This window comes from Pezoporus flaviventris, unplaced genomic scaffold (assembly GCF_033815535.1).
Source record: "Pezoporus flaviventris isolate CSIRO_AGI_PZ_B2104156 unplaced genomic scaffold, CSIRO_AGI_Pfla_v1 ptg000140l, whole genome shotgun sequence".
NCBI lineage: Eukaryota > Metazoa > Chordata > Aves > Psittaciformes > Psittacidae > Pezoporus > Pezoporus flaviventris.
In genome coordinates, this window is record NW_026892688.1 from 638,680 (window position 1) to 664,138 (window position 25,459).

The 25,459-nt window shown below is 35.8% G+C and overlaps 1 protein-coding gene across 6 annotated transcripts in view; it reads left to right on the plus strand.

Annotated features, from left to right (window-relative positions):
• Positions 1-25,459, plus strand: part of PAM (peptidylglycine alpha-amidating monooxygenase) — a 66,059-nt gene that overhangs the window by 14,057 nt on the left and 26,543 nt on the right. For all 6 annotated transcript variants that reach the window (XM_061479030.1, XM_061479033.1, XM_061479031.1 and 3 more), the window contains exons 6-13: positions 897-980; positions 9,166-9,214; positions 9,706-9,773; positions 11,292-11,372; positions 11,485-11,561; positions 11,849-11,952; positions 14,253-14,440; positions 15,122-15,187. In XM_061479030.1, coding sequence (XP_061335014.1) covers positions 897-980; positions 9,166-9,214; positions 9,706-9,773; positions 11,292-11,372; positions 11,485-11,561; positions 11,849-11,952; positions 14,253-14,440; positions 15,122-15,187 — 717 coding nt within the window. The remainder of the gene's footprint in view (positions 1-896; positions 981-9,165; positions 9,215-9,705; positions 9,774-11,291; positions 11,373-11,484; positions 11,562-11,848; positions 11,953-14,252; positions 14,441-15,121; positions 15,188-25,459) is intronic.

The window sequence follows — 25,459 nt, forward strand, 5'->3', positions numbered from 1 at the left end:
TTGCTTGGAGGATTCTATGAAAGTTTTGCTATTAAACACCAACTAGTAGTAATTTTCTTGTCTCTAAACTGTCCACAAATATGAAGTTTGTGGAGAGGGTTGGTAATGATTCTACATTTATATGCAGAGTCTGCGGTCTGATTTATAAGTAGGTTTTGCTGTGGGCAGTTGGATCCAGTAACCAAATAAGAAGAAATTTCTTTCTCTGCTTCTTTTGAAGAGCGTTCACTGTAGAATCAGTTCTTAGAAATTCTGTTGGTGATATTTCACGATTTTGTTATTTCAAGTTAATTCTTAATTCTGTTTTCTTCTGTTCCTGTGCTTACTTCTGTCAACAAGTAACATAGCTTCATAATTTCCTCCAGATTTTTTCTGCATACAATACTAATTTACATAATTAATGTAAAAGAATACTTTACTGCAGATCTTTATATGTTTTCATTCTCAGTATGTTATTAGTAAGTCAGCGTTAATCAGTTTTTGCCATTCACAGGTTGCATGAGAAATGAGAGTTCTACCAAATCCTACAAAGATAGCAGAACTTGATAATTTAATTAAAAAAAAACCAAACCAAATGTATAGTGTGTTTATATACATATATATACCTCAAATCTGTATTCACATTCTTAGATTGAGAGAATCCTTTGCTTAAAGCAGATATCTGCTCATTAATACCCAAGTTACAGTCTTAGCTTCTTAGTCTATTTGGGAACATGTCTTGTGGTGGTCGTTCTCCCAGTTTTCAGGACAATGTTTTCTTCACTGTTGTCTCAGTGAAATTTTTTACCCCTTCACTCAAAGCCATTACAGCGATTTATGTTTTTAGATATGGTCAGCAGTGGTGAACCATCTTACGCTTTATTGCTTCTGAAAACAATGCATTTTCCTTCTCTTAGGTGTTGGATTCAGAGTTGGAGGAGAAACAGGTGGTAGATTTTTTGTGCTCCAGGTGCACTATGGAGATATTAGTGCATTTAGAGGTATGTATTTTGGAAATTTGTTCTGTAACTTATATCAGTTAAAGCATTGAAAATGTTTACATTACCTGTAGAAAAGAACTTTCTTGTGAGTGTCACTCACAAAGGTAAAGATCAGTAAGCACACTTGTAATAAAGTTTACCTATTAACTTGACTTCTTTATAAACTTGCTCTATCTCTGTAAATATTTAAAAATGGAACAGGTTTTTTTCCTTAAAAAAATATAAAGCAAATGACTTAAGGAAGAAGCAATAATTTGAAGTGTGGGGAGAAGCTTGTTTTTCCCTGTATAATTCAGTTTTTTGAATTCAGTTTTCTTTAAGAAAGTTGAAACTGGTAACTGTGAACACCCTTAACCTGTCACCTTACTTGAGTAGCTGGTGAGAAAGATGACATGCAGGGACCAGTCACACTGTCTATGTTTGGAAAAAGTTGTAACTAGCAGATGGTGTCTTTTCATCTTAAAAAAGAAATAACCACTCATTTTAAGCATGGTATTATGCTTATGTTGTCAGTGAGTGTTTCACACAACCGCAGAATGGCTAAGGTTGAAGGGACATCTTGAAGTTGTCTCATCCATCTTCCACCCGCTCAAGAAGGGCAACCAACAGACAGTTGCAGTTAGCTTTTGGATATCTCCAGAAGTGCCTATGCCCATCCTCAGTCATCCTCAAAGTGAAAAACAAGAAGGAGCCTCCTGTATCTCAGTTTGTGCTCATTTCCTCTGGTCCTGTCACTGGACACCACTAAAAAGAGCCTGGCTATGTCTTCTTTACACCCTCCCTGCAGGATTTGTTTGTACACGGGTAAGATTCTTCCTTGCACAAGTCCATCTCTTCTCCAGGCTGAACATTTCCAGCTGTCTCCTCTTACAAGAGATGCTTCAGTCCCCTCATCATCTTGATGGCCCTTCCTTGGACTCCCCAATACATTCATGTCTCTCTCGTACTGGGGAGTCCAGGCCTGGATCCAGCACTCCAGGTGTGGCCTCACCACCTCAGAGAGACATCACCTCCCCTGACCTGCTGGCAGTGGTTTGGCTGAGGACACTCTTAGGGTTTTTTGCAGCAAGGGCACATCACTGGCTCATCTTCAGCTTGGTGTCCACCAGGACCCCCAGATCCATTTCTGCCAAGCTGCTTTCCAGCTGGGCTGCACCCAGCATGTTCTGGTGCCTGCGGTTGTTCCTCCCCTGATGCAAGACTTTGCACTTCCCCTTGTTGAACTGCATGAGGTTCCTCTGGGGCCATTTCTCCAGCCTGTCCAGGTCCCTCTGGATGACAGCACAATCCTCTGGGGTATCAGCACATCTTCTCAGTTTGGTGTCCTGTGCAGACTTGCTGAGGGTAAACTCTGTCCTGTCATCCATGTCATTAATGAAGATGTTCAACAGGAGTGGGCACAGTATTGACCCCTGGGGTACACTGCTAGTTACCATCTTCCAATTAGACATTGCACCACTGATCACCACTCTCTGGGCCTAACCATTCGGCCAGTTTTCAGTCTACCTCATTGTCTGCTCATCTGGCCCATACATTATAATATTGGTTTACTGAAATTTGGATTTCATTAATACATATTGAGGTATTGATTATCTGTGACTTTGGGGGACAAGTTTAATTGCATTTATTTATTTATTTACTTATTTATTTATCTTTCATGTTGTGCTTTGTTCTTTAAACCTGAATTGTCTTGTTTTGACATCTTTGAGATGCATGAATTGTTATTTCCACTCTGTGAATCACATCCTGTGTGGTGGTTCTGGGTTAAGGCTTGTCTGGCCTTCAAGAACAAAAAAACCTGTAGGTCATCATTCTCTTCAGACCTGGTTGTGGTGCATTACTGTGTAGGATTTAAACAAGAATGTGAAGATCCTCATGGGCTAAGTGATAATATGTTGGACTTGAAAGAAGGGAGGAAAAGTAAGCTGGGTAATAGCAAAAATATAAAGGAGCAATATGTATTACAGCAATAGTTTGAGCTATGCTTACGGCCTCCTAACTCTTCTGTGGTACCATGGTAAATGATCAACATGTTGTAATTGGTTTGGACAAAGAAATTAGCCTGTTGCTGGTATCTTCTGGGTGCCATGCAGCCTTTCTACCATGATACCACTGGCAAGGTTTCAGCAATACTCAAGATTTTTCAGCAGCACTGTCTGAAGTTGAAGGTATGGTTTCTTACCATGATTTAAAGATAAAATGTAGCATGAAGGCGTTTATGGTGATGAGAAGGAGGAAGAGAAGGAGAATGAAGGAATAAACTGAGGGTGCCAGCACTGTTTAAGTGGAGCACAAATGCAAATGTGTGCAACTGAAGTTGACAGAATTTATTTTCATGGGACAATTCAGATGGATCATTACAGTGATATTGTTTGCCTGCTAAAATCACAAATAATTGAAGCTAAAAACCTCTATAGAGAGCTTGATAGTTGAAAGGCTGCTCTTCATTATTGCTTGGGGACAGTGAGAGTTCTCACTGTCATTTTTGCTCTTAAGTAAAAAAACTAACAAAACAGAAACAAATGAGATGAGTACCCTCTGTTGCATATTAGTTGAGGATGTATTTGGAAAGTTTTATTAATAAATTAACTTGGTAGTCAAAACTTAGTTTTACAGCAACACTTTTCTTATTTTTTGCCTAGAATATCTGTGCAGGGCTTAGAATAATCAGTGTTACAGATATAAACCTGAAAAATTCTGAAAGTTTAAGAAGTGTGGACTGTAATATAGGAGATACTAATTTCATGTACTCTTTCAAAGGTTAAAGAGTATGGCAGGATGCCTTCTGTTTTATTTCAGGGCCTTTTACTTGATAATCCGATATATTATTTTTAAAATGAAAAATAATTACCTTATTTTGAGTACTGGATGCCATGTGCTTCTCTTTGATAACCAGAAGGCTTAACATTGGTGCCTTGAGTAAAATTAATTCTGCATACTCCTGAATATTCATGTCTATGAGACGTTGTGATTTCCTTTCAGGAAGTCAGTCATCTGTGACCTGTACGAGGTATTTGCTAGAAAAAATTATACCACATCAGGATCAACATTTGTTCACCTCTTTTCTATTTGGAAAGCTGTGAAAATGGCACCAGGGAGTCTGTGCTTGCATTTTGTTTTTCATAGAATAAAGGTAGAGTTTCATTTTCATGTTACTAGACTTTTTAAAACAATTTTGCTGAGATTCTGGATGAGTGAGCAGATTAGCAGAAGCAAGCACCTTGACTCTCATGAAAAAAACCTGACTCAGCTAGTCTTCTTTTATGTATCAAATACTGAAAGCAGCATAATGAATTGGTCTCTTTTTTTACCAAGACTTCAAGTTAAATTTTGTGCTACATGTCTTTGTCTTTTTAAATATAACTGGTGTAAAATTAATTCCCAGTGGGCATTAGCTTTGGAATTGCCTTGCTCAGAGGTTGTGCTCCATCTTTGAGTCTGCTTCTAATTTTAATGAAACAAAGCCAATTCTGACACCATATATGGATATTCTGGTACAAATCAAAGGGCTGACTTTGAAATAACAAGGGGTTTGGAACTTCATAAGAAAAGAAAAGGACCATTCTGCTACAGTGAAAGCTTTTAAGTATTCTAGTAGCCACGTATAAGTACTGTATTATTTCTATTAAGTATTAGAAATAGAGCAATGAAAAAAATGAATAAAGGGTTTGAACATCGTGCCCTGTAATTTATATTACATGTACCCAGAGTGAAAAAAAAAAGGCAAAAAAAAAAAAAAGCTTTTGAGAAGTATTTCTTTTTCTAAGTAAAAAACCACACAGAATTTTAAGTATCTAGGAAGCCCTAGAAGTCTCAGCTTCCATGTCAGATTATCATACATGTGACTAAAGAGATAGACAGACTGGCAGGAAGCCTGTTACACTTGGATTGGAAGTTTTATCGAAATCAGCCTACAGAAAGAGCATTTATTTTTAGGATAATTTGGCTTCTCCTCAGTTATGAATGTTCCATTTGACAAACTATTTCTAGTATTTCATATATTTCTCCTAGAAAACAGGATTTAGGAGGAGCAGCACAGGTCATTCTTTTTAACTAATTTAAGCGTTTAACATACAGTATTGATTTTGGATTACAGAGGTAAATAAAATCAGGGAATATTTAATATGATTGTGTTATATTTGCACACCACACAAAACACAGTCATAAGCATACCTTGTAGTTTCATCTGGGTTGGAAACTGCCTTGACAATTGGCTTTCACAGAACCTGTTCCTGAGGTATATAAAGACGCTTTTCCCAGTCTTTGCCAGCTGGCAAGTAGTAACTAGTAACTTGTCTCAGAGCAGTGCGTATTTGCTGAATACCTGAAACAAAGAAATCAAAATAATTCCAGTCAGCTGGACTGCCAGACTTGAAAGGAATCTTTAAGATTTTCATGGAATCACATACTAAACTAGGTTGGATGCCATTGGCCTTCTTGGCTGCCTGGACACAAGCTGGCTTATGCTCAGCAACATCAGTCAGCACCTCCAGGCCCTGGTACCGAGCCCTGAGTTGCCAACCACATGTGACACCATTTACCACCACTCTTTGCACTTTGCCATCCAGCCATTTCTTTGAAGAATACACTTTTCCAGGCTATGAGCAGCCAGTTTCTCCAGGAGGATTCTGTGGGAGAGTGTCAGATGTTTTACTAAAGTCCAGATAGACAATGTCTGCTGTATTTCCCTCCTCAGCCAGGTGGGTCACCTTCTGCTTGGTTTGTGCATTAAGGATATTTTTGCTTCAGTCACACAGTAAAGTTTTGAAAGAGTTTGCATGGGGAAAAAGCATGGCCTCACTGCAATCAGCATTCTTGGATGGATGGTTCAGCAGCTTTCAGTCTTTCAAGGAGGTCAGCTGTAGAGTAGAAGCAAGGAAACAGCATTTCAGTCATATTTCTGTAACTGTTAGAAAAAAGTTTAGCTCACTCATGGCTATATATAACCGTAGACGAAATTATAATATGGTGCAAGAATTTCTTAGAAGCCTACACCAATGTATGTCTATTAGTTTACTCTGGACACAGCACTGGAGATCAGAAGTTGATTTGTTTCTCCTGATAATATCATAGAATCATAGAATAGTCAGGGTTGGAAAGACCTTAAGATCATCTAGTTCCAACCCCCCCTGCCACGAGCAAGGACACCTCATACTAAACAATGTCACCCAAGGCTCATATAATAATATGATTAATATGATTGCCTTGTATAGTTGCAATGATAAATTTCCCACTGTCTTCAGTTCATTTTGAAATTACTCAATTTAGATTTAAATAATGAAATTTTTTTCAGTAGTCTGAAAATTTAAATAGTGTGAAAACACTTTAAAACTGGCAAACTGAAATATATTGGAGTAATTTCCTTCCTCTCACAGTGCTGTTTTAAAAGAAAGACTCAATGACACAGTAAGGGTTATATTTTTCAAACACAACTAATATTTGGCATATGTTAGGTTTGGGTTTGTTGTTTTGGGATAGTTTTTCAACAGTGTTTAAAAGATAGGGTGATGATATTCTCAACTGCAAATTGCAAAACTGAGAGAAACAAAACTATTGATTGCATTTTAAATTTTAAAATTTTAAATGACATTAGGTAATAAAATAAAATGTTCTGAGGAAGCAAGCATTTCCCAACTTCCATTAAAATTTATGTAGTGCAAACTCTCTAACGGCATTAAACTGATAAAGCTGAATTCTGCATCACCTGTGTTATATGAATAGCCAAAAATTTAGTCAAAAAATTGGTTTCAAACAAGGATTGTGGAGCAAAAGAGACTTCACAAAGACCTGTATTGAGATTGTAATGAAGCTTCCTACAGTGAAGAGTAGAGGAGGATGAACAGTATATACGTATCTTGAACATTTTTCTAAAACCATGGACAAAGAATTGAATTTCTTTCTCTTGAATGTTTTCCAATCATTTCCCTACTTTTGTCCTCATAACTTAGTCCTTGGGGTGCTTTTCAATTCATGACTTGGCCTTTTGGAAGCAACATTTGTTATCTGTAATTGAAAACTAGTGCTTATTCTGGCATGGCATAACTTCAGTTTTTCTTCCTGTCTTTAGCCAGTGCTGACCATATCTTGACTTTGAGTTTTTCCCTTATCTACTATAGCTTAGTCTTTTATTTGGTCTTGTCACTTCTCTCTCTCCCTCAACCTTTTTCTTTACGTCTCTGCCACCTCCCTACTTACTTACCATGTGATGAATGTGGGTTTTTTTGCTATTTTTTATTTTTCATTTTTTAACAAGTAACTTTAAAAAAAAACAAAACCAAAGACATTTTAAGGCTATTTTTTATATCTGTTTTAATGATTGGACTTTAAATTGGAGAATTTTTAGCTTTAATTTTATTTTAATTTTTCAGTGGCTACTATTTTTCTGTACAAACATGGGTGTTTGCATAAAAATTATACACAGGATTGTATGCTATTGTAATAAAAATATCTTCTACAATATATTGTTTTGTTTTTTTTTTAAAAACAGAAAATGTGGATGGTACAGCAGCACAGTGGCTGACTGACTGGTTTTGCATTTTTATACCTATGCATAGTCTTAAAATTCTTCTAGTATAATTACAAGTGAATTTGTTATTACTGTGCCATACCCATATTCAATCCTTTATGCAGAATATAGGTACCAAACTCTCTTGAGTTTTGGGCAATATAACATATAGCTTGCAAAGACCCATCAGAAATCCCATCTATGTTGAATGGATATGCTTCTGTTTCTGGATCACCAAATGAATTTTCAGCTACTTTTCTTCTGATTCATGACTCTTGGTTTCAAGAATTCTCATGAGGCATGCTTTCCAAACATTCAGTGCATCTGCAGTACTTAGTAGTCCACCCACTAGTGTAGAGTCAAAGAGTGACTGTTGTAATTTTTCTTTCACGTATATAGTGAAGACTTTCCTTCTCGTCGTTATTTGTAAAAGTACAACTGTGATTTATTGATTCAAATTTTTAAATACAGAAGTGTTTGTTGGGACTCACAGAGCTGGAGAAACTTAAGAATTCTCAGATGCCATGATGATCACTGTGAGAACCTAGTGAAACTGGGGTAGCAATTTTTTCACTTGCCTAACATATGCACTAATTTATACATTTTGTAAAAACAGTAGGTTTCTACTTAGTGAACATATTGGAATTAAATTCTAGTGTTAATGGTGGTAAAACCCAAACTTAGTATTATCCTTTAATAATGAAATGTGGTGTGACTAAAATACCTAATGTTTGAAAAACTAAACTGGTATTTTTTAACCTGGAAAGGCTCTGTTTTGTCCCACTCTAGTTACTACCCTTTCTTCTGTTCAAATGCAATGTTGTTTTCAGTTCTGAACCTAGCTGCTGATGGAAGAAGATCTCTCCCAAGTTATCACTTGTCAGCAGACCCATGGCTACTGTGTTCTCTTTCTTACCTGAAGCATATATTGTTAGAGGGTATTTTTTTGGCAATTTCTGTTTACCTGCTTTGGCGTTACATCTGTCTTCTAACTAGAGCTGTTTTGGTATAAACGTAAGAAAGGGAACTTCTTGGAAAAAAAATTAAGTTTGAACTTCCAGATCACCAACTAAAACAGAGTAACTTTCAAGTCTTTAGTATATTTAAATTAAAATGTCAAACACATTAAATAATGCTGGTACAGTACATTAACAAATCAATTAACTTGTTTTACTGTCCTTCTGGGATGTCCAGTGTTGAACAGAGCTGCTCTCTGTATTGGTATCTCAAAATCACCTGGTGATTTTATTGCAAGTATTTCTGGCTGGTTTGTTATTAATGGCTGAAACCATTACTTTTCCACAAATTTTTAATTTTTCTAGCTTTTCTCAAAATAGATTTGTTTGAAGCAAACCAGCTTTTTCTGCTGTTGTAAAAATGATGCTGTTTCGTCTCACAGATGCTATTTCATAAAGATCTACAGTATCTAATGCCAAAAAAACGGTTTTTCATCCACTAGTTTCTTTCTTTATTAGGTTTTTGCTGCAAATGCAGCATTGCGTTCAGATTTCTGCAAGTTTGGGTCATGTTTTCATAGTGTGAAAGTTCTACTGCAAACAATAAGATTAAAACTTATTTTGTCTTCTGGTATTCTTTATACGGCAGAATAATGTTACTAGTATGTAATAATTTTGTATGGGTTCAGTTGTAAATGATTAAACCTTTTTGTGACTTGTACAGACAAACACAAGGACTGCTCTGGTGTAACTTTACATCTGACACATCAGAAGTAAGTATTTCTGAAAATACTTAAATGTTACAATTTTTTTTCATTGGAACAGAAGACATGGAAAGGCCTCCTTTAGATTCCTTTGAAAACATGTAAAATAAAAATAATACAGACATCACAATATTAAGAATTTTGAATCTATGTGTCATTTGTTGGCAAAAATTTTTGTTTCTGCTAAGAAACTTGATGAAATAGGGCTATCAGTACTGAGTTAATCCAGTTTAAGAACTTCATATTTAGAAATCTGGGACATGAATTGTGTAGGTGGTCATGTTGTTTTTCACATGTTTTGTAGATGCTTAAAGATTTGTAGCTTGTATGAAAAACAGTAAGGAAAGGGAAGTGCTGTGTTTCAGCTGCTTTCTCAGTAGACCAGTTTCAGACATAGTTTATTTAGAAATTAGTGGTGGTAAATACTACTGCATATTGTGTCACTTGCAGTCATGTTTTGAAAAGGACTTGATTAGCACAGCTTGAGTTTTGAATTGCAGGCAGCCTTTGATTGCCGGAATGTATCTTATGATGTCTGTGAACACTGTAATACCGCCAGGCGAGAAAGGTGAGTTGTAATTCTACAAAGCGATTATGTAATTTTAGCATCTGGTTTATTTTTACTGCTTATTGCCTAAGAAAATGTAGCAGAGACTCACTGAATTGTAGATGGACAAATTAAACAAATGATGACAAAAATAGTTATAATTCTAAAATTATATCATATTTTCTGATAACTACATCAGCAAAAGTGATCAGTGTTGTAGAAGACAGTGTACAGAACAATAACGATCTGTGCAATACATTTCTAGAAATCTTATGAGTATTTTATTTTTGTCTTAATATTTTACAAAAAAGAGCACTATTCATTTTCTTATTCACTCCATCTCACAAAAAAAAAAAAAAAAAAACCCGAAAAAACAACCAAAAAGAAAACACCGTACAATTTTTTGGACTGTTACTCGTAAGTATTTGCCAATCATGCTATTAGTGGTTTACCAAGAGTTCAGTTTTAATAAATTAATTTCTACCAGTAAGGAACTGTTCCTTAAAGAATTTATTCATATGTTCCTACGTGGTTAAAAGGTCAAAATGCTGAAAAAACACTGTACAACAATGTTCCCAAACAAATCCTACTCAGTGGATTTTACCTGAGGCTCAGCTTGTATAGTCCCAATAGCATTTCTTGAAGCTAGCACGGAATGTTTTGTTTTAAGGAGTTTGAGCACTGACTCTGTATTTGCCTATGCTAAACTGGCATTCTTAATAAGATATGTGAGAACACTATTTTTCCCATTTGCAGTTAGCTGCCTAAATAGGATGAGGTGGTCAAATGCCCAGTTGACTTCAACTGTTAAGTGACTTCAGCCACTTGAAATCTTTTTCAATTTGATTTGAAGCTTAACAGAATTTGCTCTTCAGTATGAAAACATCAAAAGAAACCACCCTCCTTATCCCTCCTAAAAGATATTTGATCATTGCAGATACTTACTTTTTCAGTTGAAGGGGGGAGGGAAAGGGAAATAAGATTCTGTGCCTGCTCAATCAAACTTGCAGTTTTGCAGAAGATCATGAAGTTTTTTATAAAAGGAAGAATGCAGCCAGTCTCTCTGGTTGCATTTATCTCAGCCAGCCAGTCTCAGAGAGGCACCAGCGGAAGTATTCTCTGTAGGCTCCTAACACTAGTATAGTGCCAAGTATAGCCCTTCTCTGCCAAAGTCTGCATCTAACCCTAAATCTTTAGAACTGGGCCTAGAACTATAAGATCTTACAATCAAGACTTAATTATAAATTGTATAATTTTAGAATGATACCAGTTTATTTTCATTTTCTCTAGAGTAGACTGTTTACTATAGCTATGTTTATTTTACGTGTTCCTCTTTTAAGTGTTACATAGTCTGTAAGCGTGTTACTTTGTTAGATAGCAGCAGCATATGCTGGAAAAAATACTACTAAGTTTTAGTCCCATTTTTTATGTACATCATCACAGAAGGTCTTTTTCAAGTGACTGAAGTACCTTAGTGTACCTTTTCTCTAATAATTAATGTGTTTTTTTTCTTTGTTTATTGCTATCATATTTTAACAGCTGTTGATGCAGACATTGCCTGCCATTACAAAAGGTTTCCAATGCACCTTTTTGCCTACAGAGTTCATACACACAGATTAGGTAAGAGTTTTATTGCAACATGGGAATACCAAATGCTTAACAGAAAAATGCTGACACTACAGCATATTTTTTTTAGATGTCGCTTGTTCACATACATATTGGTATGTTATAGGTAAAGTAGTGAGTGGATACAGAGTGAGAAATGGTCAATGGACATTGATTGGTAGACAGAGTCCACAACTACCACAGGTTGGTTGTTTTTTTTAATTCTAACTATAAATTTTGTTTATCTTTATTTAAAACCAGGAAGATGAATTGACAGTCATGTACGCATAGATATACCTCATGGTGTTTCCAGTGGTACATGTTGTGCCAGTAGAAAGTGAATATTGCTGAGCATTATCATGGTTACATTACAATGCACAACCATCCTGAAGTTACCTTTCAGATGTGTAGCAGTTATTCTTGTGTGTGGGTGTTGATGTAAATAATATGAGATGCTTTTACTGATTAGGGTGACTCACCCTCTCTTTCAGGCATTCTATCCAGTAGAACGTCCTGTGGAAGTTAGCTATGATGATACCCTAGCAGCTAGATGTGTTTTCAGTGGTGAAGGCAGAACTACAGAGACGCACATAGGGTAAATTTTCTCTGTTTGCTCCATGTCATTGGTTATGTTTAGAAATATACTTGTTTCATGTCTCCTTTCAGAATAATTCCAATTGTTAAATTCTGCCAGAATGTTCTGTTTTGCTATCTAGTCTGCTAGATATTTAACTCTACATAACATTCATTGCCCTCACTTTGGTGGAGTGTTCAGAAGCCATGCTACCAAGTACCTTACTCAGATGTTGGGCTGACGTACACTTAAAGGAGTCATCAAGTCTAAAAAAATTTTAGTAGGCTGAAGTTACTGACTGTTTAAGGCAAAACAATAAAGCATCACAATTTCTCTTCATTATTTCAGAAGAAAATTAATGGAAATTTATAAAATTCTGATAAATTTTGAGCCATCATAAAATCTGACTTAAAAAATGTGAACTAATATATGGGTTACCATTATTTCAATATAAAAATATACATGCTTTTATCAAAACAAAGAAAGCCATAAATGACTAATAATGATCAATAGGAAAACCTGAACTGTGTTTGTCAGTTGAAGATGACAGGCAGAGTTCTGTAAGATGAAGTTGACGAATGTAACTATAAAAATAGATGCAATATTAAAAAAATATTGTCTTAAGTGGCTTCAGTTCTTTGCAGTAGAGTTTGCTGCATATATGAAGAATGAAGATACTCTGCAGAACAATCTCTCTGTTCTGGAAGTATGTGCTGCAGAACCCCAAGGGATTAGACATTTAATGCACTGAGCACCCCAATATTGCATTTCAGTAGAGAGATTAAATTTGTTCATGAAACAGAGTTTCTCAGGAGTTCAGATATCTAATAGAAGGATTCTGAGTTTTCTGTGAATTTACTAAAACTGTTGTTGATGGAGTTTGTTTTTTTCTTTTTTTTTTAACTGTAAATACTTAAAAGGACAAACTTTGTATTTTTTAGACACAGTAACTTGTCAGGTGAACCAGAGTTCATGTGGGTTCCACATCTCCTTTTCTACTAGAGTTTTAAAGAGGAAGCAATTATAGTAACAGATACTGGGAGGCCAACAGTGAAGTTAGTGCTTTCTAACCGGAGCTTGCCCAGTCAGAGTCTGATTTTTCTGGTCTCCAAGGGATGCTAAATTTTCAATGCATGGAAAAATACCAGTTCCCCTCTGAAATACTCTATTTTCCCATGTTCCCCATATCTCCCCTCTGGCTGGTGTCATTAATGTTGCTATGGTGAGTAAATGAATGCTGCAGGATGCTGCTGGAAAAGTCAGCACTGACGTCTTTTGCAAACAGCTAATAAGCCACCCCCGTAACTTTTTATGAATGCAGACTCAGTGGTTAATTGTGAAAGCTAATTAAAAAATGTGAATGTAAAAGCCTTTATTTTGCAAACCTTTCTTTACAGCTCCAGCTTATTCCATTGTCAGAATTGTAGCTATAAATAACATACATCAACCATAAGGCAGAGGAAAAAAGCAGGAACAGATCACAGTTGCAGAGAGGCCCTGTGTTGTCTGTGTCAGAAAGTAATATTTTTCAGAAGAAAATTTTTCTCATGCCAGCTTTTTTGTCTATTGAAGACAGTATTATGTAGCAGTAGAGAAGAGCCTCTCCTGTTCCAAGTGCATGGACATTTATCAAAGAACGGAATTTTTCCAGTGTTTAATCATTCCTCTTGCACTCATGTCTTCCTTACAAAGCTTGTGATCAAGTTCTTCTCAAGATTGCAGTGCTGTCTTCTCTTTAAGAGATATTTATGGTGTCCTAATACGTAATGAAATTAAGTTCTGCCGCATTAGAAACAGTATGATTGGGCAATAAATGGATGCATTTGAATGTGGGAGGGAAAACTGTCATAAAAGATATCTGCTGAAATGAAACATAGATGTTATTTGCAATGATTTTAAATTATGTTTGCCCCAGATTGAGAGGGGATTGTATGAATGCTGGCATGATGGATGGTGCAGTTCTGTCATATTTCACCAGAACGTGTATATAGTAGATGACGCACTGGGTACTATGAGGATAATACTAGGGAAATGGAAAGAAGAGCAGATCAAATAGTTGATGCAATTTTCTGTAGAATCAAACCCAAATTGTTAAGAATTTCTGAGATACTTGGGGAGTTCGTGTATTGTCTAGTGTAAGCTGAAAGAAGTTTTCGATATTCGCTGCAATGAAGCTATTAAATGTTTTAGTGTGGGACTTCGACTAAGTATGACATTGCCACATTTTGTTTAATACTCTGTTAAGCAAGTTAGATTAATTGAATAGCAGCTCTATCCAGCTCCTTTTTTCCTAACTGCCACATCTTTTCTGTGTTATGTAGGGGAACAGCCAATGATGAGATGTGTAATTTTTACATTATGTACTATATGGAAGCCAAGCATGCAGTTTCATATATGACCTGCACACAGAATGCAAACCCTGAGTTGTTCAGAAATATACCACAGGAGGCAAATGTCCCTATTCAAATCATGTCTGATATGCTCAAGATGACACATGGACACCATGAAGGTGAAAAAGAACTCATAAAACTTAAAAAAAAAATCCATTTTATTCAAGTCATTTTTGCTCACAGATGCGTTTGTCTATGTTGCTTTGATATACTAAATTTTCATTTATATGATGCAATTCTGAATAAAATTCAAGTCGTTGATTATATACCATCACGGGATTCTGCTCTTGTTTTTGTTGGAAGTATTTGTCATAGTCATTTGTATGTTTCTTTCTATTGTCATCTTTCAATTTCCAACATATTTTTATAGTTATGTGAGCCGTGTACCCAAAAGATTGACCTCTTTTCTATGCTAAATATCAGTACTTTATATTAACACTTTGTTAGTATCTGCTTTATCTTCTGTTTCCTACAAAAATTGAATCATAACATTTCCATAGTTTTCTGCATCCCCTGCTTTGTTATGGAAGGAATCAAATGTTTATATTGAACACCAGCAGGCATTTAATTTCTAGCAGTAGTATTACCCAGAAGTAATCTGACTGGTGTGTCTGTGTAGCAAAATATAAATCTCAATTTTTCATTCCAGTTGTTTCACTGCTGCATTGTTTGGTACAACTACTGTAGATAGATAAAAATATCAAATGTTCATTTCAGAAGGACTTTTCTTTCCCAGTCAGAAGATACTAAATTCCATCCACACACAGAGTTTAACATCATATCCTAAATCCATTTTTCAGAAACCAAGGACAGTGATAAAAGTTCTTTGCTGAAGCAAGCGAAAAAAGAAGAGATTTTGGAGCAGAGTATGTACTTGTTTATTTCTCTGTTAAGTACAGGACACACTGATGTAAAATACTGATTAATTATATCCTGATTGTTAATAAGTTATGAAGGTTTTATTGTTTAATTGATGCAACTTGCAATGTTCTATACAGCTAATAGAATTGAATGATATATAAGAAATAATTTAAAAAAATAGTCTACCATTGATCTCTAGCTGTGTAGATAAAATTCTTCAGAGCATTTTAATCTCATTAGGTTTTCCTGTTCTTGGTTTAATTTGCTAAAGAAGTTTGTGGTTTATCTCTAAGTGCAATCCTAAAGGATGGATATGAAGAAGTAGTCCTATAGTATGTAACTGCTCTAGATTCTATATGTGACTGTCTGCTATTAGTTCTTCCCCCTTCTCATTTTGTATTACTATGTATGTAGTAGGGAATAGTATGTTTTTACAGTTCAGTATTGGTTGTATATGTGCTGGATTGAGTGCAGCTAATGTTTAATACTGAGTTATTTTTAACTACATTTGTGTATATGTGCATATGCACATAACTTGTGCAAAAATGTGTGTAGTACTTAGTTGCAGGACAAAAAAACCATGACTCTTCTAAAGCTTCTAGAAATATGCTGAATGTTGTGTAGGTTTGGGGGATATGTTAAAATAAGACTGTACGTTTGTTTTTGTGGGTCATATGGCATTTGATAAATATTTGTTTAGTATCAAGATTTTTCTTGATATAAATGAGAAGACCCTGTTGAGGTTCAAACATGGTTCAGACATTTAATTTATTCAAAATAAATTAAATGCAGATTTCCTTTTGCCTTTGATGAGGCAAAAGATTAGGACAGTGTTTGGAGTTTTTGCTAACATTTTCCGTAAGGGTTAAATTTTCTATATGCCATATTGCAGAGTTAACTCAAATAATTAAGTTACAGTTACATACAGCCTAGTTTCTGGGTCTAATGTGAGGCATCCCTGCCCATGGCAGGTGGTTGGAACTGGATGATCTTAAGGTCCTTTCCAACCCACACCATTCTGTGATTCTGTGATTCTGTAACAGTGTCTTGACTGAAAGTACTTTAAACTACTGGAGATAGTATTTACACTTCCATATCTGAAAATTAACCTTAGTCAATTCAAGGTGGATTTTTAAAGAAAGAAATACAATTATATTCTTTTAAGCCTGTTCCAGAACAGAGTAAGCTAGCTACTTGTAAATGAAGATCAAGTTTTATGCTGAAAAGCTGCTCCGCCTTTGTTAACTAATTAAGTGCATTAGGATTTGGTTGATGAACTTGTGATCTGTGAGTCTTACTGAATTTTTTAATGTTTGAAACAAAATGTTGAAACAAGGTCCTGGTTTTAAAAACCCTTTTATTTGTCTTTGAAATGTATTTCAAAGCCACATTTCTACAATGCAGTCTTGTTTGTTGAGACCGCTGTTTAGTATACAACCTCATCTAATCTGTTTTTGTGGAAACACACTTCATTGTTTTGTCCATTTGAAATTACATGGGTTCATAATGTAGGATATTAAAACACAGTAGTTTCTTTGAGAGAGTTTTATTCCATATTTTAAGTTAGTTTAAGATAAACTCTCCCATCATTTACAGGAGCCTAGCTTCAATTTTACATTGATAAAGCTCTAACTTCAGTTGAATTACATGTGTGCAAGCAAAAGAAGCAAATTGAAAAATCAGATCAGGTTTAGTTTTGTTTTTGTCTCCAAAAGGGAAAGGTGAGAGGCTGTTTTAGGTGGGTTTTGGTCCTACAAGTGCATGAGTACCTGGTAAGATACACTGGGAATACCAAGAGCTGAAAGTGGTGTGGTAAAATGTGCCTATGAAAATTACACACAAATTGGAGTTTGGTTTTGTAGGGCAAAGTGCTTTCTGTAATTGTGTTGCCAGTTTGTCCATCTCCTCAAGTAATTTTAGTGAGATAGCCAATATCAAGCAAATTTGAACAAGGACAGGAAAACTCTATAGTTTGGAGGGAGTTGCACAGAAGCAAATACATACTTTCACTGAGGTAAAGCTTAAAATATAATTTTTTCCCTTTACGTCCTGGCATGACATACTCTGTATGATAAGCTGACCTACAAAACACAGATCCACCAAAACTCAGGTTTTTTATAAGTTCTGTTGCTGCTGAGTTGTTGGTCAGTAAATTCAGACTTTGATTTGCTCTGAAGATAATGCTTCAACAATTTTTCTGTAATTCTGTCTTTTATCTTGCATGTTTTTTTCTTTGATGACTCACTATGTTGTAGCAACTTAATTTTACCCTTGTTTATTTCAGGTAACTGAAGTATAAACACTGTCATTTCACTAATACTGAAATACTTGTTAATTTATTCTATTAGCTGGATATCCTTACAAATCTAGGAGGTAGAGGCATGGTCAGAGACAGATTCTGATGTGAGTAGTATTAAATCTATTGGCCTCAAAAAAGGAGAACAGAAAAGCCCACCATGTGAAAGAACCTGCCTGCTAATAATGTGTCTCTCACATGATTGCCTGGGCATAGGGTACTTCCTGCTACATACAGGCAACTTCATTATACGGGCACCTGCAGGTGTTATCATTGCTTTTATGTTAAATTTTCAGTTTCATCACCTTCAGTTATCAGAGGCACATTAATAAACAATGTAAATATATCAAAATAAGTAGTAACCATCACAAAGTGAAGCACCACTTAGCATGAAGACAGAGCTAAATCTCCGTAGTGTTAAAATTGAGCTTACCTAAATGAAACTGACCTCATTATTCCTCTGTTTCTGAAACAGAGTCACTGCTTGGTGAAGATAAACTGTTCACGGGAAGTTAATTATTGTAGGTAATACAATTGATTTAGGCATTTGTGCATATTGGAGAGTTTCCTGTTCCTGCTGAAGCACAAAGTCCCTAGCAAAACAAATATGATTTATGTTTGATTTTGTTGTTCATTAACAGAAGCTTGATAAAATTGTATTCAATAGATACAGTAGTTAAAAAACCTAGCATCTGTTCATAGCACTCACCATGTCTGCTAGATGTCTCTTCTTTACCTCTGGAAAAAAGGCCTCAATGTGTTTCTGTTTGTTCAACACTTTCCTAGCTATAGTCTGTGGCATAATACATTTAAGATCTGTTTTGCTATACAAACAGTGAAGCAGTCTTTACTATTGAGAAAATCAGCTGCTGGTGTACCTGGAAGCTGTATAAATGCTATAGGCAGGGGTAGTTTCTTAATAACAAACAAGGACTATACAGGTAATGGTTAATCACAGGGGCAATATTTGTTAAAAAAAAGGCTAGCTTGAACTGAAAATTCACTTGCAGCATATAAACTATAAATCAAAGATTAGATTTGATTTTTTGTTTTAGAAAGGCATGTGTGTACACATGTATTTACACATACATGAGAGAGGAAAGAGATGGGATTTTCGTCTTCTGGTATTAATGTTTACTGTGGCACTTACAAAAGTACATTTTTGCTTGTGTCTGGTTTAGGGTAGCAGGTAGCGAAAAAGTAACATACATTTTTGCCTCTGATGGTAGAATCTGAAGTGAAAGTCTAAATTGTGATTCTTTTGCTTTCAGTATTAGCCAGTTAACCAGCCAGTATGGGGGTTTTTTTGCCCTTTCATCCCCCATTATTTCACGATTAGCATGAGCAGAAGTAGTTCCAGGAAAGTGAATAGTGAAGTTCAGTACAAGTGAACTTAAGATCTCACTTTTTGAATGTCCCAGCTAGAATCATCCCATTCAACCTCCTGCATTGAAGATATTACATCTTAAGTCCAACATTCAGAAGTTAGCTTTTATGAAGTTGGCTTTAAGTCTGCAATATAGAATTGCTGTCCTAGTGGTGAGATTATGTTGAATAGAAAAACACCTCCCTGGGCTTCTAACTTGTTCTAGAGATTCAAATCTGTGAGGGAGTGAGACAGAAAAGAGAAAAGAAAATAAAAGAGAGAAAATTAAAAAAGAAAAGAAAAAAGAAAATACAACTTAATGGTCTAAGGCAATTTGATGCTCTCTGTTTAAAGTGATTTACTCTAGACTCTTAGCAGAGTGGCTGAATGGGTCTTTGTAGCTGCGTACCTTTGAGAAGTCTTATTTCCTGATCTGTTTGCCTAGGTTTTGAGGATGGACAAAACAAATAACTGGAAGTAAGTCTTGCATATGCGCAGCTCCTGCTGAAATAGACTAGAAATGTGGCTTTAATTTAAGATGTGAAATATAATCCTAAGTACCAAGTAAAACCACATTTTGAGACATTTCTAGGTGAATACCCAAAATGAGTAGATGCTAAATGACCATTCTGAGTGTAATCTTTAGCAAAGTAGCAGTAATTATGAACCTAATTTCATTGTACAGGCTGTAATAATGAAGCTAATTTAGTGTGTTTCATAAACAGAGATGGTGGAATAGAAATGTTAAAAGATGTCTTACTGTTTAGTTAAAACATTTTTTCAGGAGTGCTTGAAGGGGGTTAAATATTAATATATAGCGATGGCCCGTTGATTGTGGGAGGAGGTTTCTTTGTAAGGAAGATTAACATCATAATCCATACAAAATGGAGGCTGAATTAGGGTTACACATCATTCTGCTATTTATTAAACTTGGATGCCTAACCTTTTAATTATTTTCAGTTGTTGTATGCTGTATTTGTTCACGAGTGCACACAAATACCCACACAAATAAATATTTTGCACAACATATTTGTTACATTACTGGAAATATTTTGCTAGGCTGTAACTGAGTCTGTGAGTTGAGAAACTGAAATGTCCGTGTTGCATATTTTGCTATTGTGCATTCCTGTGAAAAACTCATTACAATAAAAGTGTACTGAACAAGGCTTTTTGTGGCTGGGGTGGAAATTCTTGATAATTTAACTGAAAGGAGGAGGCATACCTTGTTCTTTTTTGGCCTCATCTGTCTTTCATTTCCTCCTTAAAAAACGAATAAGAAAAGAGGGGGAGATGTGAAGGAAGGCCTACAAGGCCTGCTATTTCTTACAGAATAGGTGTTGAAGAGAAAACGAGAATCAGAATGCAGACAGATCCTTGATTTTTCAGCTTAAGTAATGTATTTCTGCAACAGTATTACATAGCAAATCCATGGCAGCAATGTCAAATAATAGGACAATGTGTTTTTGCACAAATTTCTAAAGTAAATTTCTCATCATTTTCCTTTTCTAGTTTGTCTGTAAAGAGAGAAGTTCAGTTTGGTAAGTGGTTAAAATTTCTCAGGTTGATAGAGAAAGGATGTGGAGTGCCTAGAATGAGGTGTTAGAGATATTTTAAGATTAAGGCCAGACATGAGAAAATCTTCAGATGTTTTCACCATCAGGTTGCATGTTTGGTGCTGGAAGATTATATAAAGTCCCTTGAATACAATACAAAAGTAACAGAAAATTGACTGAATTAAACCTTGAGGGGGTAACATGCTACTGAAAGGTATTAAGAGCAATATTTACAGCTGAAGAAGTATAATTAGGAAACTTCAAAATTGCAAATTATTTGCTTCCTGTTTCAGCACTAAAAGATCCTGCTCAAAGTTGTAAATAAAAAATGAGCCTTCAGTGTGGTTAGAATAAGGTTATTCATAATCTTACAAACACATCTTCAGCACAGTAAAGAAATGAGCATCAGGTCTAAGCAAAAAAATTATAAATAGGGATGCTTAGGTTGCATACCTGAGGAGAAGAACACTACCGACACGCTTGGAAGGAAGCTGTTTTCAATTGAATGTTTCAGTCTTCACTGTTTGAAATCTGGTTTAGGTTCTTTGGCTCTTAAAATTATAGAGGTATTTTAGATTACTGTTTATCAATGAGCAAGTGCAAAAACTGCTTATAATATCATTTACATGTCCTAAGAAATGGAAAGTGGACATTTTATTAGTGCAGGAGGAGTTCAGAAAAATTATGAAGTCATAGCAGAAATATAAAACACACCAAAAACTAGTTTACTATTATTATTATCATTAGCAAAATATTTTCCCTTTTTATAATTTTCATTTTTTTTAAAAAAGAAAACAAAACTAAAGCATGATGGTGCTTAAAAGAAATAAATTGAAAACACCAGAACTACTCTTTAAAAAACACAGTCTGATATATGTTGGTTTCTGAGAAGAAATGTATTTACAAGTATGTGCTGCATCAAATAGAAATTTGAGGTGGAACTAATGTACTGTGTGCTTGAATTACAAATGTGTTTAATATATCTAAATAAGTACAGCAGAGTCCTATGTAGTAAACCCCTCGTGTTCATTGCTAGTCATTTAGCAATAGCTGATATATATATTTTATTGTAACAAAATGATTGGTGCTTGTCAGGAACTTATTACTGCTCAGGAAGGAAAGGAAAGAATAGGGCAATTAGGAAACTGCAGCCAGCTTGGTTTTGAGCCTCAGGTTCTAATTTGCTGATGAACACACATCTGTAACAAAATGTAATCCTCAGTGAAGATTCTTTTATCGTATTTCATACTTTCTCTTATCTTTAGTGCTCCCTTTCCCAGTTGTAAACTGTGATTTTATAAACTATGCTTGGCCTCTTAAAACATTTGTACATTAAAACATTTTGGCAGTTGGAGGAAAAGAAAGAAAAAATGAATTAAAACCAAAGAAAGTGCATTTGCATAGCAGTAGTAGGAAAGGCTCGTTTTAGGACATGCAGCCATGGAAGAAAACAGAAAAATTTTTTTAACCTTTTCTTCCATCTTTTTTTCTTTTTATCTCTATAAGCTGCTTAGAAATGCCTTGAGAACAGCTAAAGTTCTAGTTCTTCAAACATGTCAGCTTGGCTGTGCTATAAGTGTGCGTCACTTAGGGCACAGTGACGGTGACCAAGAATCTCGAGAGCAGCTTAACTCTTTTCATTTCTTCATATCTATGCCTCTTTTCCCCAACCCCTGAAATCGCTTTAAAGAGAAGACAGTTTTACTTAACCTATTTTGGTTCTCAGGAATCTTTCCAATGCTTTCATCAAAGCAGCAGCTTAAATCAGTATGGTAGGACTTGAATGAAAAATAATAGCAGACTAGAAACTATTTTGAAAGTTATTTTGGTTTATTACATCAAACTGTGTCCAATGTAATTTCAAATAAATAGACAATAGATTTTGTTCACTTTCTTTCCATGCCTTTCTCCCATACTTTTCTACCAGCAATGTTACCTTATGTATGCCTGGTAGAATGAGCTTAGTAGCTTCATGTAGGAGCCAAAGAAGACAAAGAAAATGAAACTATTGATTTTGATAAATGTTTACTTTGAAGGCATTTGTTCCTGATGGCACAGGAGGTAATATTAGCAGCCAAATTTACTTATTTTCATCAGGAAGATAGTTCTTCAGCTAAAATACAGTTCGGTGATACGACTCTTAACATATTACACAGCCTCACCTTAGAGTTAAGATGAGGTGAAATCATAGTTGGAGCCTACATTATTTGGACCCTGATTCTGGAACTTATGAAAAGTCAAAGCACTGACTAATTTTGCCACATGAACACAGGAGTAGGCCAGAAGCACATCCTGGTAAGGCAGAAACATGCAGTCTCAGAGTACACTTAATTCAGAGATAATTAGATAACCAAAAGTCAAATATGAAAACTTGTCTCCTGCTACAATCTCAGCAGGACTGAGGCACAGATTTAAAATGACCTGCATACTGGCCCCATGTCAGATCAAACATGCTCAAAAAGAGACTTTCAATACAAGCATTCACACCTGTGAAACATGCAGATAAACTTTGCTGTACCAGTCCCCTGTCAACACAGAGGACTGCTTGCTAGAGTTCTGCTCTTAACCCATCAGTTTTGGTTATTTCCTGGTAAGACATCTTTTTGTAAGTAGGCTGCAGCAGCAGCTTCATGCTTCAAATCCTGTTCAGTCTGATTCCTAACAAAAGTCTGAAATACCAGACTGGGGAGCATGTCTGAACTGTTGCAATGAAATTGTGCAGTCATTATGACACAACTACATCTTCGGGAGATGACAATTCCCAGACACCACACCAGTGTTCTTGCTTCTTTTTCTAAAATGCATAAAATGAGTTTTCATGTATGTATCATAACAGCTACGCATTCAAGCTCTTTGCACAGGCTCACTTATGGCTGAGCTTCTCATCTGTCTGATACTTTGATCCTGCAGCACCATGGCTAGATACTTCATCCAGGCTGGAAGTTGGTACTTCCATCAACATGGTGGAGTGCTCCGTAAGGAGCACGGACAGCGACTGCTCGCTGCAGGTGGGGGAAATGGTGTTTGATGCTGGGAAAAAAAGGGTTGTTTTTAGACATGGATAGTTCAACACCACAGGGATTCAACCCAGAACCTGGCGGTCAAAATACTACACTGTTTTATTAACCTTAAATTAATCTGATATTTTATTGAGATCAGGTGAGATTCAGCTCATGGGTTGCAGTGAAAGTTGCCAATGTTTTTATTCGTTTGTATGACTATTTTCCAAAACACTGTTCTGTAAAAGAATTTTCCTAGTGTAGAACCACCATAAGTAATCATGTTTAAACTTACTGGAATATGCTTGTGCATTGTTTCAGTCTGGAGGTGTTGGTCTTGACAGCTGTCACTTCCTCCAAAATAGCAGAAACTATAGATATTTGTAGCCAGTCATCTTTTACCGTATTACATAGAGGGAAGTGCCCTGATGGCTTACAAATAAGAAGTGCATGTAAGTATCTTCTCTGAAACTAACCTAATCAGTCAGCTTCCTTAAGACTGCACTGCTAGACTTCACTTGTTTCAATAAGAGCAAGTTGTTCATTCACCCATGTCTTCTTTTAATCATACCTAGGCATTCTAAAGCCCAGGCTGTCTCATCTCGAACAGTACCAAACATGGTGCGTCTTGCCGGTATTCCTTTCCCACTGAGTATCTTGAGACAAGCATCATCCTTCAACTGTTCCATCTAGTATGAGACAGCTGTAAAAGGGCAACATGAGATCATTCTATAATCTTTGCTGGATATTGGTTTGTAGAGAGCAATTGTTAATCAGAAACAATAGGAGTCTGGTTTTTGCTAGTTCTGTGTAGTGAATTCTGAACTACTATTTAAAAATATACTGCTTACAAATCTATCGGAATCTGCCTGGGGATCACAAACAAAGCTGAAAAATGTTGTTCCTAGATAATATGAAACTTCCATTCACTGTGTGGAGTTTGGGGAACAGTTGCATGCATTGAGTAATCAGGAAACTGCAGTTCTTCCCTTTGACATCTGCACACATTTTTTCTGCTTTTTCAATACACTGAATTGTATCTAGATGCCAAGAAATTGACAGAAGACTTCAGCCTACTGTTTGTGTGAAGCATATGGAGATGCTGGGCAGATATGTAGTCTTCATGGATGTCTTTGAGCTTAAGGTGTAGAGATATCACATTCATTTTCACAAACACATTTACTTAAAACAAAGATGACCATTTCAGAGCAGCTACACTTTAGACCACTTTCACTTTCTGGGGCACACCACTTTTCATACTTTCAGTTCCTAAATATTCTTAACTGTTGTGGTTACAACACCCCTGCCTAATAAAAGCAGAAATAGGACAAGCTGAACCTGGAAAATGTGTCATCTATAGCCATTGACAGTGATATACTCAAACCACTTTACTCCACTTTTTGAAAGTTTCTCAGTTATCTTATTATCATAGGCTTAGTACTAGGACAAAACCAAAACTGGTCGGCCTCCTTGGCGTGGAGTACCTGATTATATCTCCTGTAAGAGTCACTGGAATTTTCTATGAAAGCACTTTGTCCTAAAAGTTTTTCACAGGGCTTTCGTTATTCTTAAGTTGGATACTCCTGCTCTCTTTTCTTCTTCTCCTCCACTGAGTTCTATCTCATAGCAGTTTCTTGTATAGTAAGAGAGGCTGCTTTCAGACAGGTAAAATGAGCCACTACTTTTTTTTTTTTTTTAATCAATGAGTGATATCTGTTGTAGGAGAGTGAGTTAATTATTCATGGCAACCATTGCACAACAGAAGTAGTATGCAGTGTTTTGGCTGAAGGAGGAAGAAATTCATTGTTGTTGTTGTTCCAATAAAACAAACATATGAGTTGTGAATTAGGGGTCTGAAACCTTTCTGTACACTACAGCTTTTCTTTTTGTGACCAAGAATTACAAGAAGATTGTTCAGGCTGTTGGTACAGGTTTAGGAAAGAGTAAACTGGTCAAAGATCACTGAACTTGCTTTAAAAAGGTCTGCAGTCTAAAATATCACCAAGCTTGCTGGTTTAGGGAGACTTTTCACAGTTACATCAGGCAGAGCACTGCTTTTGTCA